General features: G+C 40.4%; 1 protein-coding gene across 1 annotated transcript in view; it reads right to left on the bottom strand.

Moving 5' to 3' along the window:
- LOC126213181 (DEAD-box helicase Dbp80-like) overlaps window positions 1-13,825 on the bottom strand; it is a 154,002-nt gene that overhangs the window by 59,977 nt on the left and 80,200 nt on the right. Inside the window, exons 4-5 of the mRNA XM_049940809.1 lie at window positions 12,880-12,982; window positions 4,490-4,604 (exon numbers count right to left, since the gene is read on the bottom strand). Of these exons, the coding sequence (XP_049796766.1) occupies window positions 4,490-4,604; window positions 12,880-12,982 (218 nt within the window). The remainder of the gene's footprint in view (window positions 1-4,489; window positions 4,605-12,879; window positions 12,983-13,825) is intronic.

Raw genomic sequence — 13,825 nt, 5'->3', positions numbered from 1 at the left:
AGACTTGTGATAAATGGCAAATATGGACCAAGTTTCCTTGAAACACTCATAGATCAGATTATAATGGCAAAGAAATTCAAGTCCCTTGGTTACACCATATCAGAAAATGGGCTACAAAAAGCTGTGATAGGTGATCAGATCTCAAAAATGGAGAGAGCATATGGACTGACAAACTTTTACAACAAAAAGGACATCTCCTATGACATCCAACTAAAACACTATAATACCGTGTATGCCTGTGAATTCCTCTCAAGCAAAAAGCTAAAGAAATTGGAGATGCTGGAAAGGAGAATCCTATCAAAGATCATGAATGCAATGTAGACTGAAGCCAGCTAGGAACTTTGGAGCAACAAAGAAGCCAAGCAGAATGTGGAGAAGATTTCTCCAAAACCATCAGGACAAGGATGCCAGAATTTCTTGGATACTGTACAGAATGGGCAAACATATACTATTCAAACATTTGATTACTTCTGGAACAAGAAGTGCACCACAATGTGGACTAAAGAAGCCCAGAAATACATTGAGAGGTCCATAACTCCAGAAGCCCTCATGTTAGAATGGGACATGTTTTAAACAGAATACAAAGTCTGGATGGGTTTCAAGGCAAAATAAGAATACAAAGACTGGAAGAACAAGGGCAGAACAATAAAGAAAGAGCACAGGAACTGTATGAAGGAGTATCGGAAACAAGAAACTCTGTACAAACAAGAAAAAAAATAAAAAAGTTGTAGCATGATCTTAAGTGATCAATTTGCAGATAAAAACATTAATACAAGCCTGCAATTTTTGCAGATGATTTCTCAAAAACAGATTTCTAGAATCAGTTTGTAATTCTGATTCTGAAAGTTTCTGTCATTTTGTTTTACCACATCCGAATTTTTTGTAAGAAGATCTCATTAGTTAAAGATTTAAGAAATTTAAGCACAAATATTGAAACAAAATTTCAATTATTGTCTATATTTTCATAGCGTTTGTTTTATCTTTTTTAGGTATATGAGGTCTGGTCCAAAAATTCCAGAACTTTGCCCACAAGATTTTCTATGCTTACCTTTTAATTACTGTGTATGCCCTCCTTCGAAATACTCTCCTCCACAATTGATACACCACTCCCAACACAGTTTTCACTCCCAGAAGTCTCAGTACACCTCTTACTGGACTGCACAAAGTGTCGTCTGCAAATTTTCTCTCTCTCATCTATTGTTGCAAATCTTTGTCCTTACAATGGAATTTTCAACTTTCGAAAAAAAAGAACAGTCTGAAGGGGTAAGGTATGGAGAGTACAGAGGATGAGGCAGCATAGCGATTTTGTTTCTTGTGCAATATTAACGCACTAACAGGAATGAATGTGCAGGTGTGTTATCGTGGACAACAGCCATAAATTGTATCGTCACATTTCAGACATTTTCCTTCCCCTATTTTGTTGCAGGTGTCACATGTCCCAATAGAACCATCAATTAACAGTTCATCCCTGTGGCACAAATTCATGATGAACTAATCCTTCAAAGTCAAAGAAAACCAACAACTTGGCTTTGACATTTGATCTGACCTGCCAAGCTATTTTTAGTCTCTGAGAACCTTTCCTGACCCACTGCAAAGATTGAATCTTTTTCTCAACATCACAACAGTAGACCCACCTATCACCACCAGTAATGATTCTTTTAAGGAACATCTCATTTTCATTTGTGCGATATAAGAGCTCTTCACAGATTGTGAGGCAATGCTCTTCCTGGTCTTTACTCATGAGCCGTGGGATGAACTAGGCGGCAACATGATGCATTCCAAGATGCTGTGTCAGGATATCGTGACAATTCAACTGAAATGTTACATTCCTCAGCAACCTATCAGTCAGTCTGTCTTCGATTGGCACACACAATTTTGTTGAGGTTCCTGATATGAGCGTCATCAGTGGACATCGAAGGGCATCCTGAATGAGTCATCTTTAAACCGTGTGAACCATTCGTAACACTGAGTACAGAATAAGCACTCATCACTGTAGGCTTCCTGCATCATTTGGTGTGTGTCTGTATAGGTTTTCTCGAGTTTCACGTAAAATTTAATGGAGATGCATTGCTCCTCTAACTCTGCCATCTCAAAATTGACAAACTGTGCAAAACAATGCCGTACTCAGTACAGTAGTGAACAATAACTAACATGCGACAATGAAACTTTCGCCAGTTACACATTAAACACAGGCGTGAGCAGGAATGCCAAACAAATTCTCTTCAACACACCATCGGCACAAAATTGCAAATGTTCCGGAATTTTTATAACAGACCTTGTATACTGAAAATGTGAAGAAAGCTCTCTTAGTCACATTACACGGATACTGCTACACTTTTCAAACTTTATCATTTTAGATTTCATGACAGAAACTTCATCTTCATTGCACTCTTCAACATCCAACAAGTGTCGCCCAACATACTTTCTTCCATCTTCTCTGGTATCTCTTCTCCATCTCCATTATGTCCTGGTGAAAGCATTCTCTTCACTTTTCAGAAAAATATCAGAGACTTTGTGGGAAATAGTCAACATGTGGGTGTCTGTTGTGAACCTCCACACCCGAGCAAAAACTAGGTTTTTGAAATTTCCCCATGTTTTTATTCACCAAAAAGTTTTTAGTAACAGACTTGAAGGCAGTCCTTTTATCTTTTTCTGTATCATTTACTACATTTATTGATCTATAATCCATCAATTTGCAAATCTGAGATCAATAAAAATTTCAGCTTACAATTTTTCTTCACTGATAAAGGGAAATATCACAGAAGCTTTCTTAAAAACAGGACTGATATTGCAGTAGCTCTCATACAAACCGTATCATTGAGCCCAATTTGATTGTTAGTGGCAGGTGCAATATTTTTTTGTGGTCTACAAGCAATTTGTGCAAGACGTTTTTAGTCATGGGCACAAAAGTCCCAAATTTGACCAAACCTTTACACTCCCAACACTTTTGCTTTGCTCGGCTACCCAACTGACATAAAAATCATGTCATTTTCATGTAGACTGCTTGCTGTCCTAATAAGTTCCTACAACAAAATGTAAAATAAATGCTATTCCATTGTGAAAAAACTGTACTTGATAGATAAAAACTAAAATAGGCAATTAATGACAAACATTTCTTTTCAATCAGCTGATATCCTGCAGACTGGTCTAATAATAATAATTTTCTTCTTCTTCTTCTTCTTCTTCTTCTTCTCCTTATAATAATAATAATAATAATAGGGTCACTCCAGAAGAAATGCAAAATGTTTTTCAAAAATTCAACCTTTGTTCTACATATTTACTATTCCCACTTCTACTAAAATTTATTTCAGACCGTTCGTTTCCTCTATCGTGCTGTTGCAGCATTCTGTCAAGATAGCTTCTAAACTCTATATTTGTCTGAAGCTATGTGCTGTTATACAGTTCCTGTTTTCTCGGAGTGAGACAGCCACAAACAGTCCCACGAGACTGGAGATGGTATACTGGGATGACACTGTCGAACACAGCACAGTAGTTGTTTGGCAAGAAGACTGCTGATAGTGGACGTGCCAATATTCAGGACCTCCTGCACAGCAATGGACCGAGCACAGAACAGACTTCAGACATAGCACTTTAAGATGAAAAAGTTATGCAAGAGGTTGGTTACAAGACTGTTGACAAATGGTCACAAAGATACACACACAAGACAAGGTGCTGCACACTTTTGGAACAGGTCAAGAATTCTGCATTTGACTTCCTCGCAATAAAGTGTGACAGGAGATGAAAGCTGGTTGCACCACTGCAGATGAAAAGCAATCAGTGGAATGGCATCATAGAAACTCGCCAAAGAAGGAATTGAAATAAGTGCCTTCAACAGGAAAGGTGGCGGTTACTGTGTTTATCGATTAGGAAGAACAGTTGCTCGGGCACGTCATGCCATCATAGCCCTCGCAATTCTGATGCATATGTGGCAACCCTTAAAGTTAACACTCTAATGTGTTGCATCTGACATTATCTGCAAAAAACACTATCTTTTGCTATAGCATGATAACGCCCAGCCACATTTCGGTCAGAAAACCACCACCGACATTACAAAGCTTGGATGGGCAACACAAACACTGCCCTACATCAGTGATCTGCCACCTCTTTACCAAACTGAAGGAATTCCTTCACAGGGCAAGATTTGAAGGTGGTGACTCAGACTGCTAAACAATGGCTGAAACAAGCCGGTTCTGACTTCTATGTGCACGTATAAGAGGCCTAAGCTCATTGGTGGCATAAGGCAGTTCAAAGGGTTGGAGATTATGGGGAAAAATAACATTTTGTCTTTCAAGACTGTATCAATATGCAGTAAAAATAACAAATGAATGTGAAATAAATGTGATGTTAAAAAAAACAGTGAATTTCTTTTCAACTTTTTCTTGTAGTAGTAGTAGTAGTGAGAGTGTCATTTAGTTCAGTTTCAAAAAGTTTTTGCGCAACTTTAAGAGACACAGGTGTGAATATATCAATCACGTATTTATATACTGACCTTCCTCGCCACGGACAGCATAGCGCAACTTTATCTCCGGACAGTACTGCGCCATCTTCACAGCCACCTCACCTGTCTGGATTGCCAGTTCATACGTTGGAGAAAGGCACAGCACCTGAAACACAAATCACGAGGCTGAGCAGGCGACTTTTATTCTTCCCTGTCACCCTCCTTTCCTTCTCATACAAGGACTTGTAGGGCACTGTACAACGGGGCAGCCGCACTGGTGGCTGCAGGGGCAATTATAGCAGACACTCCATCCCCATCCTCTGCACGCCTCCCCCGAGTTGCATTCTCACCGTACGCACCAGTCATTACGAGTCGAAAGCACACGACAACCGGAGCCTGGAAAATTGTGCCGGCCTACACTGCTGTCTGGCACATGCATACACAGTGCATTAAGACGCACTCACATGAAAAATGACAGGATAATTGGAATCAGTAGACAGTACACTGCAATAAAAGTTTTATAACCAGAAGTGACAATTCCTTCTTTTAAACACATTTTTAAGGTTGCTAAATCTTACATCAACGCAATTTTTATAAAATATTACAGTGAGATAGCAGCCACACCTCTATCCTTCAGCCTTTGAACATTTACCACTTCAGTTTTTACTACATTAACATTACAGCATTCCACAACTTTGCATATTAGTTCCAACCTCTTCACCAGTAATACTAACAAGTCAGCACAGGCAGCAATATGCCCAGTTGTTGTTCTGCCTCATGCTGATGGAAGGATCGAATAAAGCTTAGTGTTTAACATCCTGTTGACAACAATGCCACTGAAGCGAACATCCACAAATTTGTTCTAAGCAATTTGTGGGAAATCACAGAGCACCTAATCTGGATAGTCAGATGGGGATTTGAACCGTTATCCTCCTCAGTGCAAGTCCAGCATACTGACTATTGCACTCACTTCTCAGTCATAGCCATGCATGTTTGGGAGGGGAGAGAAGGTGAAGAGGACAGGCAGTGGAGTGGACAGAGGGAACAGCGTTTACAACACTGGGGAGGGGACTGAACAAGAAACCACTGCCACCATCTTCATATCCTTCTAGCAAGCCAGCTACTGTGCTTATGAACAGTGTCTCCATTTTGCTCTACTTAGATATTCTTCTTGTGTTTATATTAGATCTGTTTTTGGAAAAGGTCCACCTTGAGCAAAACCAAATTTGTATTCCCCAGGCAGGTTTCCCTGAAGTTTAACCATCATCAGTGATTTTTTATTATGTTTCTATAAAACAGGAAAAATGCTCTTTATTACTTTTACACATATAAAAATTGAGGTTTTAAGAAAGTACTTACACATTTGATAACCAGACGAAATTTTGTGTTTACCTTGTTAGCACATGCCGTGGACTTCCTGGATTTTATGTTATTTAATGCAGTTATTTTGTTTCAGTTTGTCACCAGCAACCATATAGAATACCGTATTTACTCGAATCTAAGCCGCACTTTTTTCCGGTTTTTGTAATCCAAAAACCCGCCTGCGGCTTAGAATCGAGTGCAAAGCAAGCGGAAGTTCTGAAAAATGTTGATAGGTGCCGCCACAACTAACTTCTGCCGTCGAATATATGTAGCGCTACACAAGCATGCTTTGTGGGCACAAAGATAAATACTGGCGCCAAAACCTCTGCATCAGTAAATAAATTTAAAAAGAAGGTAGAAGACGAGCTTTTTTTTATCCGCCCCGAGTTTCGACCACTGCATTTTCATACATTATCCAACGAAGTAAATACAAATTCCATATTGTTCATCTTCGAATGTAGCAGAATTTCAATGTACTACAAAAATCCGACTGGCAAGACTGTTAGGAATGTTTGTCAATATGGCCAACTCTACGTTCCGAGTTTTTTCCTACCTGTGAGAAGAGATCGTTGCTAATAGGAACCTGATGAAATGTGAATCACATGCAGTATTCTCTTCACCATAAGAATAATACGAATATAACCATTTTGCGATGTATTCTTTCGTGTTTGCTGGTACCTCATTTAAATCCTGTCTGCGTAATAAACTACGAAACTAGAGTGAGACAACAGCAAACGCGGAAGAATATACGTATTGTGTCATGTTTATATTCGTATTATTCTTATGCCTAATAGTGATACAGTCAGAAATGAAGCACGGCAACTGACTAGATTTTAAATGTAAGATGACTAATTTCTGTGCAGAATTTGATGTACTAAAGAAGCGGCCGCAAAGATTTTCAAACGGAGGAAAATTTTCGCAAAACTCTCGTTCAGAACATGTTCTATCATACGCATGTTCTATCATACGCATCTGGTTCTTTTTGATCATTATTAAAGAAAGCAGCAGTGTAAGTAACAACAAATAGCAGTCTCTTGCCATTGTTTCGCTAATGAGACATTCCTCTTTTTTTTTTTTAAGCGGCGGTAGCGCGCACAAAAGCAAGTCATGCCGCGAGCGGCGACAGGCCCTAAACACGCACTATCAAAATGCGACAAACAATGCATTACACAGTACAGTAATGCATTTTCAGCTTAGAGTGACGTAAACACCTATAACAAAGAAAACGGCACTTATCAGATCAAAGCAAAATAAGCAATCGATTCAAACCAGACGAAGCACGTGAAAAAGGAAGGGTACCCGTATAAATACGGACGGAGCGCCTGACGCATAACAATGGCTAAGCTTACGACTCGAACCAAACTACTGTAGCTGTATCGTCTTTCATTCGACCTAAATTGTGTCTCATATTACAATGGACCAACTTTGTTTCGATTTGGAGGTGCGGCCTAAAACTTTTCTCTCCCCTTGAATTCCGAGTCTCAAATTTCAGGTGCGGCTTAGATTCGGGAAATTTTTTTTTCCTTTATTTCGAGTCTCATTTTTCAGGTGCGGCTTAGATTCGAGTGCGGCTTAGATTCGAGTAAATACGGTAGTTATTTACTCCAAAATTTTATGACTAGGGATGTTATGGTTGCATCTACCATTACTAATATTATGTGAAAGAGTGTGTGGGGTGTGGTTTTTTTTTTTTTTTTTTTCTGTGCAGTTACAGACAACAAACTGTTACGAAACAAAACAACTGCATTAAATAACAAACCCAGGAAAACCACAACATGTGGTATACATACAAAACTGTCTTTTTTCAAATACGTAAATAGTTTAAAACCTAACATTTGTGTATGTAGAAGTACTAAAGAGCATTTTTTCCTGTTTTATGGAAAGATGATAAAAAGCTTACTGATAGTCCTGAAACTTCAGTGAAACGTGTTTGGAAAATAAAAAGACAAATAAAAATTATGTTTTGCTCAAAGCACGCCATCACCAAAAGCAAATCCATTTGTAAGCATACACTGACAGGAGAGCTTCGACCTCAAGATGGGTGGATGGATACCGTTTCTCAGTTTGCTCCTCTAAGCCTCAAATGTTCCTTTATCTGATCCAGCAATCTTTTTCTGTATCACCCTATTGGTCTTTTCTCCTGTCCATTTTATACAGTTATTGTTTCGGCAGGCCGTTATCCTTCACCCCCTTTGCTGTGTACCTCCTACAAAACAGCACCCTGCAAACCTGCATCACACGGATGGCCGCACTTTAACCATTATCTGAAGCAACAGGCACAGATGCCTGCAACCCAAACAATGAACTGCACTCATCCCGCACGTCGCTAAATGTTCTCAACAACATGCCAATTTGTTGTCCCCAGACTGTCTGGCAGCAAGCACGAGAGGCGCTGAGCCTGTTGTCAGTGGAGTCTCCACACACGACGCCTGCTTGTTGTCTATTTCTGACTAAGGTCGTGTTGCTCGAAAGTGCACTTTCATACAGTCTTTTTTGTTTGCGTACCTGCAACTCAGTATATCCCCCTACAGTGAGTAGCAACTATCCTTTTCATAGTATTAGGACAACAGTGTTCTTTTCTGAGAATGTGCATCTTTCTCAGCTGCTAGAACAACAGGGATTGCCATCACAATGCACCTTCCATTATGTTGTTTTCCGTACCTGAATGCTACGGATTCCAGAGTACTTTCATTCTACTGGCAACCCCATGTGAAAACAACCTATCCTGTAAAATTCTGCCACCTTTGCCTCATGGGATACTCACCACAGGTGTCAAATTCCTATACAGTACGACGAGCACCACCTTTCTGGAAATCATCCAAATCTAACTGTTCTTCTCTCATTAATATCTTTTAATTGGAGATGGAAACTTCCTTTCTTGTCTACAGGTTTCTATTCCCATGCTTCTCTAGAAAATTTCTGTACTGTTTGGAGTGAACCACCATAAACCTTCTATGCAGCAGTCTGCAATGCCAATTAGATTTTCTCTCTTCTGGCATTGTCTTTCAATATCATGAAGAAATTTGCCAACAATAACAGTAATACTGTGCAAAGAAAATCACAGTTCTCTTGATAAACTAACACCTGCACATAGCATATACATACAAATGACACTGTGGTAACAGTCTGCACTCAGCGTAGCGGACAACTTGAACTGGGTCAAAATAAATGTTGCATATTGCTGTATTGTCAATACTGGACATCATAGGAAACAAAACTGATTTTGTGCTGACAGATAGTCAAAAGAAAATAAAAATAACAATATTATGAAAAGGATAGTTGTTACTCATCACATCGTGGAGACACTGAGTCGCACATAGGCACAACAAAAAGACTGTCACAAAAATGAGCTTTCGGCCAACAATGTCTTTATCAAAAATACACAAAACCTTACAAAAGATTCCACTGCATACAGTACAGTTCCTTCTGACTCTCATGTTGGGTAACACACTGTTTATCAACCAACGTTCTCTCCTCACAATTGGACACTTTTGAATGCAGTTAAGCATATTTCTTATCAAAATGTGCAGATTAGCCTGTAGGAATTGTCCCATTCATCCACAACAGTATCTACAATGTCCTGTAGTGCCTCTCATGGGACAGTATGGTTTCAAATCACTCTTTTTAGCTTGGCCCATGCATTCTCAATGAAGTTGGAATATGGAGAGTAAGGGTGACATTCCATCTGACTGATTCTAGGAAGGTGTTCTGTGTTCACAAGATTGTGATGATGGGGCATGCACTATCGTCCATATACACGAATCCCGCACCAATGTGTTCCCCAAAAGGAGCCACAATGCGTGCCATCCTACGATGCATTCTAACGGGGGAGGGAGAGGGGGGGGGGGGGCAGACATGAATGTTAGCACTGTCAGGGTCAAGACTGATACGGATTTCATCAGAAAAGACTGTCGCGTCCCAGCGCTGTCTAGTCCAACAAGAATGGTTTCGTGCCCATTGAAAGGAGCCCCTCTCCAAACCTGATTTAGTGGAGGAGCCTTGAGATTTTTTCTGACACATTAATTCCTACTCATGGAGCCTATTTCGCACAGTTTTTGTTGATACCTGCAGCCCTTTGGCTGTTCGGAACTGCCACCTTCAGATACAGAGCATTGTGCTGAGGCGTTCTGCTTGCTGTTCTATGCAGATATCGGTCCTGCACGCCTGTTGTTTTTCTTCAGCAGTCGTGCTGTGATGATTCTCAACTGTTACTGTCAGCAGAAACTTGTTCCATATTCTCGAGACATTCACTATGATGTTTGCCTGTCTCGTTCCCTGATCTATATGAGTGACTGTAAGGATCCTCTCATATATGTTACTGTTGTCCGGGCCATCCTGAACCATCCCATCTCTCATAATGACACAGCAGAAATATTCCAATGTTCACAGATGAGAGGGGTGTCATAGACTGCACATACTGCCACCTAACTGTAGACACATGGATAGTTTCCGATCGAATTATGTTACAAAAAGACCAATGTATTGATGTGGTACCATATTGCTGGATCACAACATTCCATATTAAAGTTTTGGCCATATGCAACATTTATTTTGACCACTGTATTTTAGTGGTTGTTACAAATTAAGGCAGGGCAGGCAGTTTTACTGCTCTCCAGTATAGAATGGGTGAGAGCAGCAATAATTACTATGTTTTTATTGTTTTACACTGTATGCCAAGTAAGCAGAGATGGGAAACGACACTGGTTCATACGATGGTAACCACGTCTTCAGAGAGACATTTAGCAGACTGCCAGCAATCAGAAGAAGATACCACAGTTTTGTTCTCATTTCTTGTGACCATTATTAACCTAACCTTAACTTGTGCCAGTAGAACTAGCACTCTGTGTGTTTTGTACAAACTTAATTACATATATAGTTAGTTCACCTATATGTTTTGATGATGAGTTTTCACATATCAAAATATGTGACAAATGGCCCTGTCTTGATTGCATTGACTCAGAAGCTCAAATCTTTTACTGCCAAGCAGACATCGACCTTAGTATTGGGGGAGGGGGAGGGGGGGGGGGGGGGGATCAATCAACTTTATGCTCGTTCCTTTTAAAAAAGGGGTCTTAGGAGACAGATGGACAGGCAACAATCCAATCCTATAAGGTTTTGATTTTTAATGATTAAGGTACAGAATACTAAAAAGAGAGTACATGTAAAATATGTTTATATTTAATGCTCAGTCTTCACACTGTATCTCATAAAAACAGGCTGTCCAAAATATTATCAAACAGAAGCAAGCCAATGTACTCTGTAAATGTTAAGTGTAGTAGTGCAGAGGGTAATAATAAACCATTTTCAGTGGAGATAAACCTTTCTGAGACCATTACTCCCGAGTTCAATGAGATAAAAACTACTACCCCTCCACCCCGACCATCATCACCATAAGCCTAAATAAACTTTAGAATGGAAAACCAATTTCTTTCAAGACTCCCATTTTTAAAATGATAAAAGATATTTTGTTTTTGTAGCTTTTTCTTAAAAAAAACCGTGAACTATTGATCAATGAGACAATTGGAATTGTTTATTTCTAACAACACTTATTTATATAATGACAAAGCAATTCTCAGTGAATTCTCAAGGCATTTAAAATTAACGAAATTTAAATTTGTGCACTACATTTCTTGTTGTAAATCACTTGATCGCAGGACTCCTTACATCCAAACTGGCAGAAATTTGAAGTCTTCAAGCAGCGAATGCTTTGCATTTGACCACCACCACTACTAATAACAATTAGGACAATAATAATAATAATAATAATAATAATAATAGTATGTAGGCACTACTGCATTGTAGTAGCTATTACATACAATGAGGTGACAAAGTCAAGGACCTCCACCTAATATCATGCCGGACCTTCCTTAGCGTTAGTGCAGCAACTCGATATTGTATGGATCCAACAAGTCTGAAGTCCCCTGCAGAAATATTGAGCCATGTTGCCTCTAACTGTCCATAACTGCAGAAGTGTTGACTGTGCAGGATTTTGCACACGAACTGACCTCTAAATTATATATCGTAAATGTCCGATGGGATTCATGTCAGGCAATCTGGATGGCCAAAGCATTCAGTTTAACTGTCCAGAATGTTCTTTAAACCAGTGGTGAATGATTGTGGCTCATTGAGACGGCACATTGTCATCCATAAAAATTCCATCACTGTTTGGGAATATTAAGTCCACGAATGACCGCAAATGGTCTCCCAGTAGCTGAACATAACCAGTGATCAGTTCAGTTGCACCGGAGGACCCAGCCCTTTCCATGTAAACCCAGACCATACCATTACAGACCCACTAACAGCTTGCACAGTGCCTCTTTACGACTCGGGTCCACGGCTCCGTGGGGTCTGCTCAACTGGAATCTGGGCTCATCTGAGCAGGCCACGGACTCTCAGTTGTCTACGGTCCAACTGTTACTGTCACGATCTGAGGAGAGGCACTGCAGGCGATGCCGCGCTGTTAGCAAAGGCACTCGCGTCGGTCGTCTGCCGCCGTAGCCCATTAACATCAAATTTCTCCACACGTTTGTCGTACGTTCCACATTGATTTCTGCAGTTATTTTACACACTGTTGCTTGTCTGTTTGTGGAAAATGGGAATCCCTGGAAGGCAGAAGACATTCTTTTTGCAAAATAGTGCTGACTAATTCTAAAGAACTGGCATTTGGGCACAACATTCTACTGTCACAAATGTACATCTCCTGTAGGAGTTGCAAAGACAAGATAGGGGAGAACAGGGTTCACACGTAGCATATAGACACTTGTTTTTCCCTCAGTTCATCTACAAGTGGAACAGTAAAGGAAACGATTAGCAGATACCCTCCACCAACCACTGTACAATGGCTTGCAGTGTATGTATATAGATTTAGATTTATATATGTATTTTTTTTACTCACCACCTCCACCGTATGATAAAAGTTTGTTCCTAGTATTGCACAATTTGTATTTCACTAATTTCTGGGACAGTCCTGCTCAAACCAAGGGTAGTTGTTTAGATCAAGAAGCACACCTATTGACACAGAGGCCACTACAGTTACAAAGGCGAGAGACACGTCAGAAGTGTGAGTGCTGCCGACTTACCTGAGGGTAGTTCTTGGAAGGGTCCACCCTGCTCAACATCGCCAAGACGAATGCCGCCGTCTTCCCCGTACCGGACTGCGACTGTGCGATCATGTTCTGGGGGCTGAAACATGTACAGAAGCAAACTTTCAAAATGTTCTCCAAATGCTGTGAGTGTAAATCCTCAGCTTTGTAGAGAACTTCACACACTTACTGTTTACTACTGCCATTATTTTCACTATGCAGACGTAAATGTAATACATAAATAACAGAGGCCAGCTTCAATTTATTATTTTAGTTGATTCTGTCAGGTTTTGGACCCAACTCCTCAGTTTGCCACTGCTGCTGAGAGCCACCCTCACCCAGAGAGCAGTGAGAGCGCAAACCGGTCAGCCTGTGTGTTACAGGATACTTCCTGAGAAAGAGGGTCACTCTGGAATTGGAGGACAAGAGAGTAACTAACTAACATCACGTGTACAGGACAGGCAGTAAAAACTACTTTCTGATGTAAACAACAAATAAGTGGGAAGTGTAGTGACCGAGTAATGATACATTATGGAGTCCCCAAGAATCTGTCCACGGTCCTTGCTACTTCTCATACACATTAAGGATCGGATTGGATTGTATGGGGGAGGAGACCGGACAGCGAGGTCATCAGTCTCGTCGGATTAGGGAAGGACAGGGAAGAAAGTCGGCCGTGCCCTTTCAAAGGAACCATCCCGGCATTCGCCTGGAGCAATTTAGGGAAATCGTGGAAAACCCAAATCATTATGGCCGGAAATGGGATTGAACAGTCGTCCTCCCGAATTAGAGTCCGGTATACTAGCCACTGCGGCACCTCGCTCAGTCGTACACATTAACAATCCACTTCTGTCCGCTGACAGAGTGAGCAACTTCACCACGTTTGCAGAAGTTACGAGAATTCCGATTTGCAATCAAATGTTTTGTGCTCCTAGAGACAGACGTC

The sequence above is a fragment of the Schistocerca nitens genome, chromosome 11 (genome assembly GCF_023898315.1).
Source record: "Schistocerca nitens isolate TAMUIC-IGC-003100 chromosome 11, iqSchNite1.1, whole genome shotgun sequence".
Lineage (NCBI taxonomy): Eukaryota > Metazoa > Arthropoda > Insecta > Orthoptera > Acrididae > Schistocerca > Schistocerca nitens.
The sequence above is the reverse complement of the archived record's forward strand: the minus strand, read 5'-3'. Positions and strand labels throughout refer to the sequence as shown.